General features: G+C 47.0%; 1 protein-coding gene across 1 annotated transcript; it reads left to right on the forward strand.

Annotated features, from left to right (window-relative positions):
• Positions 1-1246: 1246 nt before the first annotated feature.
• On the forward strand, positions 1247-6240 carry PAIP2 (poly(A) binding protein interacting protein 2). Its single transcript, XM_009875448.1, has 3 exons — positions 1247-1420; positions 3754-3933; positions 5122-6240. The coding sequence occupies exons 1-3, from the start codon at positions 1283-1285 to the stop codon at positions 5185-5187; spliced, it is 384 nt and encodes a 127-aa protein (XP_009873750.1). The 5' UTR covers positions 1247-1282; the 3' UTR covers positions 5188-6240.
• Positions 6241-6368: the final 128 nt, after the last annotated feature.

Consider the following 6368-nt stretch of genomic DNA (forward strand, 5'->3'; position numbering starts at 1 on the left):
ATCAGTCATTTCTTGATATGCAGACAATGAACTAAAATGTTGATTCGAGATTAAAATAAAAATATTCTCACTGCTGAATCGTTTTATTGCAAAATTTTAGCACTGGGAAGACATTCAAGTTTGATTTGGTTGGTTGGTTTTTGTCGTTGCCTTGCATGCTTCCTATATTCAACACTGCCAATATCAATATCTAAAAATACTCAGCTTTTCCAGTGCTAATGTCTGTACTTAGGCATAGCATAGGAGAGCCAGGGGCACTGTGCAACACAAATAAGATTTTTAGTTAGAACGTGGGCTGTGAGCAGACTTGGAGCTCTGAGTTACGAACTTCACGCAGGCGTTTGAGCGTGAGGCCACGACACCGTTCTTAGGACAGGAATTGAGACCCGGCTTAGGGTCTGTCCTGCATTTGATTGTGCTCAGGTGGAACAACCGCCCTCACGGGCTGCACCTTCATTCCTTGGGCTGGGGACGATGTGGTATCGCGTGTCGGGGACACGCGGAAACGAGCGCTCTCCAGCCGTGACTCACTCCGTGTTAACGCAGGGGGGTGAGAGGCAAGCGTGGACGGTGTCTCCCAGTGCCTTCCCCTGAAGCTGCCCCGTCAGCGGCTGGTGCTGACGAGGTGGCCGTCAAAGCCCTGGGGCCGGCTGGGCTCGCCCAGGAGTTGGTGTGGAACGGTTCCTGCTTCACTCGTAAGGTTTCCCAGCGGAGAACTGGCTGTGCAAGTCGATTTGTGCGATCCCGTAGAATGTTCCGTAACGGAATTTGGCCGGGCTAAAAGTCACGTCGGCGTTTCCCCTGCCGTGGGTATCCTTGGAAATTCCCCTGAAGCGTTGCCCACACTGTCGGAGCAGCGCAGGCACTGGGCAGTGCATTTCCAGGGGAGTCTGCTGAAACTCAGGTGGGAGCTTTAAAAGTATTCCAGAAAACAAATTTTCCTTTTACTTCTTGAATGTTGCCTTAAGTACTTTCTTACTGGCAACGACATGCGCTTTCTGGTTTTTTCCGGATACTTTCCGTTGGCCTTGGTGCTTGGCATTTGCTGATTTGGGAAGGTTTAATTTGGGAGATTAACTTCTCACTCGAATCCACCTACAACAGAAGTGGTGTTTCCGATACTCCTTTACTTGTTGTCACGGCAGGGTTACCCAGAACTTTCCGATACAGGTGCAGCCTTCCCTTGGGCCGGGCTTATGCAGAAGAAAAGGTGATGAGTGAATCTGCGCATCTTTAATTACTGCCTTTCTTCCTTGCAGACGTTGATAGCAGAGACGCAGCCATGAAAGATCCGAGTCGCAGCAGTACTAGCCCCAGCATCATCAGCGAAGATGTGATCATAAATGGTCATTCTCACGAAGATGACAATCCCTTTGCGGAGTACATGTGGATGGAGAACGAAGAGGAGTTTAACAGGCAGGCAAGTCGTTTTCCTCGATAAACGCCTCGTGATGTGCTTTGCCGTTTTCTAGTTGAAGGGAGAGATGCTGTGGCTTAGCAACCGGGTTGTGAGTCTAGGAATCCTTTAGAGATGGGGGTTTTAGATACATTTGCTGGAGAACAGACAGATCTCAGGTCCTCTGGCAATAAATACTTTCTGTAATCTTGATGGAAAATACGGGCAGCGTGGCGTGTTTTAACGCAGCCATTAGTTCACTAGTTCTGCAGGAGGGAGGGGAGAAAAGATAGTTGACAGGTTTTATGTGGCAGTTTGGAAGGAATGGGTGTTGCTGCGCAGGCTTTACAAGCACAGACACGCCGGCTCTGCTGGCTTGGAGCTGGGTACAGCCACGTGCAGACCTGCCTTGTCAACAGCTCCTGAGGGTTGGTGGACATAGTTGTGGGGCGACAGTCCTCTGCGTTGCTTAATGTTTCAGTGTCTTGCAGCTGGGCTTCTCAGTCAGGTTGTAAGGGAGCTTTGACTTCATCTTCCACCTTGCGTCTGGGTGCAGGTTTCACCCCCGTGGAGGCAGCCCGCCTCTTTCCACCGCCCCTTTCTTAACCACAACTTGATCTTTGTACTCAAGTAGCTGCTTTCTCCACGCTCTGCCACGGTCTGGCTGCCCTGAAGCCTGAGCTTCTGAAATAGGAGATGTCTGCTGCTTGCTCTTCAGGGTGCCGGCAGGACACAAAGCTAATTGGAAATTCAGGTTGCTCAGAAAAATGTACGTTCTCATGTGCGTGTGCCAGGATGGTCTCAGTGTCGTTTCCTGTTTGGTGGGTTTTTCCTCCTGGGGGCTGTGCTGTAGTTAGTGTGTGAGACATGGAGTTCTTGGGGAAGGAGCTGAGAGTTGCGCTGTGAGTAAACTATTTTTCAGTCACAGGCTCTGTTTTCAGAGAAAGGAAAGGTGGGAGCATGAGGGGAGAGTGGTCTTACTCAGGCGAATGCCATGTGGCAGCCTGGTCGCCTCCCACCGCAGGCACATCTCTGTGGGAGCCTGAATGAGTTAAACTTGGAATGGGAAATAAAAACAGGCAATGTTAATTTGGAGAATTAAATGCCATTTAGTGCTTCGGGAGCTGCCGTTGGAGGCACCTGTAGGAGTACAACCACATGACAAAAAAACGTGGAGCTGGGCAACCCCCGGTGCAGTCCTGGCTTGTGCCCACAGCTGCCTCTTGCCTGCGGGCAGGGCGGAGGCAGAGCCTTGCGAGAGAGGCTGTGGGAGATCGCCGAGTGCTTTAGTGGGGAAGTCACCGAGTCGGTGTTTCGTGCGGTGTTGAAATAATCTGGGCAGTGGCTTGGAGCCCGTGGTGACGAGTCTCTGCTCCCCAGAGCTGTGGGTGTGGAGCACCAGGGGAGCTGCAGAGCGGGTTTGCCCCGGGCACAGGGGACGTAGATCTTACCAGAAATACCCAGCTCTGGCGCTGACTTTTTTAACTTGATATTTGAGGTGTGTGACTGACTTTCTGCTCTAGGATCGAGTATGCGTTTGAATTTAGAGAGAAGGATGTATAGGAAAACATGGTCAGGCTACCACTGAGTGAACTTTTAAATCTGTCCTGAATAATTTTTCCGCTCCCTTACGTCTGGCAAGTGGTTCACACCGGCTTCTATTTCCCTGCTTCCCACTCTTCAGTACTGCCATGCGGGACATGGAAAATTTCTGAGGATGAACTCCCTCCAAAGCTTGTTTACTGAACAACCAAGCAAAATTTTCCTTTAATCTTTGCAATGCGTGTCAGTTCTGCATCAGTTGATTTGTCCTGCTCGTAGTGCAGCAGGTCAGTGTTGCTAACAACTGCGAAGATGTCTGTTGCTCCTTGGGAGATCTACACCGGGTGAACGCATAATCTACAGCCGAGGAGATGCTGCTCGTTCCAAGTGACAGGCAGTGGTTATTTGTTTTCCCCAAGAGCCTTGTAGGCCATTTTCCTAGGGAGCGTTCCTGGCTCCATGCGTTGTCCCTGGTTCCCTTCCTCATACCTGCAGTGAGTTCAGTCCACTTGTTGGTACAACTGACAGTTTCACTTGGAATCAACATTTTCCTTCTTGAGCTCGTAAAAAGCTGCAAATGGAACAGCTAGAGCTGGAGACTTCTCCTGACATTCCCTTTTAACTGCAGCCCGAGTTCCTGCGACAACGCACTTTTCTACATTAAAAAAAAAAAAAAAGACAGCAGGTTGCCTTCCTTCTGCGGGAAGTCCCTTTGCATAGCTGGGAAGAAGGTCAGCTAGGTGCACAAACCTTGGGATGAAGACACAAGCTCCCAGCAAGTTCGTTGACAAAAGCGGTTTCTTCTTGTTTTATAGATCGAAGAGGAGTTGTGGGAAGAAGAGTTTATTGAGCGCTGTTTCCAGGAGATGCTGGAAGAAGAGGAGGAGCACGAATGGTTTATTCCAGCCCGTGATCTCCCACAAACAATGGATCAAATCCAGGACCAGTTCAATGACCTTGTTATCAGTGACAGCTCATCACTGGAGGACCTGGTGGTAAATTCAGTTTCTGATCGTATTTCTAAAACTTGACGTTTCTCTTTTTCCAAAGCTGACTTTCAGTTGCTGGTAATAGCAAGAGAAAATACTTGACGTGTAGGCCGGAGACTCTTAAGATGTGCCTTGCTGGGGTGGAGGGGGAGATGTGGGACGGTTGGGTAAGGGATGTTTCCTATTCCGTGGATTTCTTCAAAACCACACGGTGCCTTTCCTGGCCCACGGCATAAATTCAAGTGGCTTTGGGTACGCGTGCTGTGTTAGGGAAGTGTCGTGCGGGGACGGGACTGCAGAAGTTGCGTTCCACATCTGTTACGTGTTGGGTCGGTACGAGTCGTGTTCTAAGGTCTGGTTTGGATCATGTGAAGCGTAGCAGATCTCTTTGTAGAGATTCTAAGTAAGAGGAAATTGGCTAAAATATGATTATTTCCTTCTTTCTTGATGTATGACTTCTGCCAGGAGCTCAACTAAAGGAAAGGGCAGTGTGTAGGTATTTTAACAAAATACAAAGTTACTGTGCTGTGGAGTGCAGAATCACAGAACTGCTGTGAAATTCAGGTGCAAAACCCCTTGCTTTTCCCAACTTAATGAGCTGCAGGTGGCAGTTTTAAGAGACTTACAAGTGCAGAAGCCTAATCCTCTGTTTCTTTGTGATAAAAGAGATCGTGCTGGAGATGCTGGCCGCCCGCAGGACATGGTAGAGCATGCCAAATGGGAGGACAGGGTAGTCACAGACGTAGAAATGTAAAACAAATCAATAGAGTGCTCCTGTGCATTGAATTTCCAGCAGTGGCTTAATTTCCTGGAACAAGTCTGCTCTTGCTCTTAAACAAGCAAGCTCTTGAAAACCTCGTGGCACGTTTTAACAGCTTCACTTCAGGGGGAAAAAAAAGCTATTTCAGCATAAAGCAAAGTTGCTGTCTTTGCCACGTGCCTCTGGTTTCCTTGTTCCCTCATCTGACTGAAATGTGCAGGTGGCGTGGTGGGGGCAGGATGGATAATTCGGGTACCAGCCCGGAGGAGTGGGCTTTTCTAGCGATGAGTGAGACTTCTGGTGTATGCAAATACCCTGTTACATGCCTGACCGTTGCTCTAAATCCATCAGCTGTCTGCCTGCAATTGTATTCGGCTTGAAAATGGAAGATGAAAGCGGTAATTCAACCAGACTTCTGTTTTTCCCTTCCTCAGGTCAAGAGTAATCTGAATCCAAACGCAAAGGAGTTTGTTCCTGGGGTGAAGTACTTAAATATTTGAGTAGACTGGGCCCTCTCTTGGTGGATGTAGCACAATTTCCACACTGTGAAGCCAGTATTAGAAGATTTAATTGTAAAAGCTCTCTCTTCTTGTCACTGTGTTACACTTATGCATTGCCAAAGTTTTGTTAGTCTTGCATGCTCAATAAAAGTGCTGAGACTGTTACGAAGTAAATCTGTCAAAAGCTTAATGGAGACATAATTGGGCCCTGGCTCTCCGAGAAGGAGAGGTGAGGTAAGAAGCACCAGTCAAGTTGAGACAAAGTACCACGTTTATAAAAAAACACCTTCTGCAGACTCTGTTTTTCCTTTTAAATAGGACTTGGAATTAGCTGGATGGTCTGTTTTTAACTAAAGATGTGTTAACTGGTGCTAGGTTGCACCTGATAATGCCTTAACTTAAAAGTGAAAGTGAGGATATCTGATTGTTATGCAAATTAGCTAACTTTCCTTTGAGATCTCAGTATTGTTACTAATGTTAATTTTTTTTTCCCCTTAAAAAACTTCATGCTCCCTTTAAGCAGCGTGAGCTTTAGCAGAAACTTTACAGACCTGTACAGAGTCGTAGATCTCAGCTACTGAACTAACATCCAAGTGATGGGAAGGAAGAAATTCCCCGTACTTTGCCACGTGTTAACCATGTTAGAAACGTTTCACTTCCTAATCATGTTAAAGGAGATGTGAGTTTCATCACAATTTCTTCCGAGAACCCAGATACGTACATAGCACTGCCTATGTAACTTTTAGCGTACAACTTTATTATAGCTGGATTTAACTGAGAAAACCCTAGCATTAGTGATTTGAGTGGTGCTTTTCCCTTGCTTTGTTTAATCATCACTACACAATAGTCTACAGCACAACGACTTTTTTTTCTTTTTTTTTTTTTCCGTTTTGTTTTCTTTTAATAAAGCTAGAACAGTTTTGGCTTCTTAAACTTCATATTCGGGTAGGTTAAGCTGCCATACGTGTTCAGTGTGAATAGTGTTTAAGTTGAAAATATTGTAAAAAAATTATATTTTTTCAAAAATATTTAAAAAAATAAATAATAGTAGAACAGATGTGCTGGCTGTCTTGTGTGGAAAGTCGCTTGGCGGCGTGCAGGGGAAAGGGGTGACATGGGTACAGTGCTTCTGAGGCCGTTTGGGACAGCCTCAGCGCGCTTCTCCCAGCTTGGACTCCGGT

Source organism: Apaloderma vittatum, unplaced genomic scaffold, assembly GCF_000703405.1.
Source record: "Apaloderma vittatum isolate BGI_N311 unplaced genomic scaffold, ASM70340v1 scaffold23550, whole genome shotgun sequence".
Taxonomy (NCBI): domain Eukaryota; kingdom Metazoa; phylum Chordata; class Aves; order Trogoniformes; family Trogonidae; genus Apaloderma; species Apaloderma vittatum.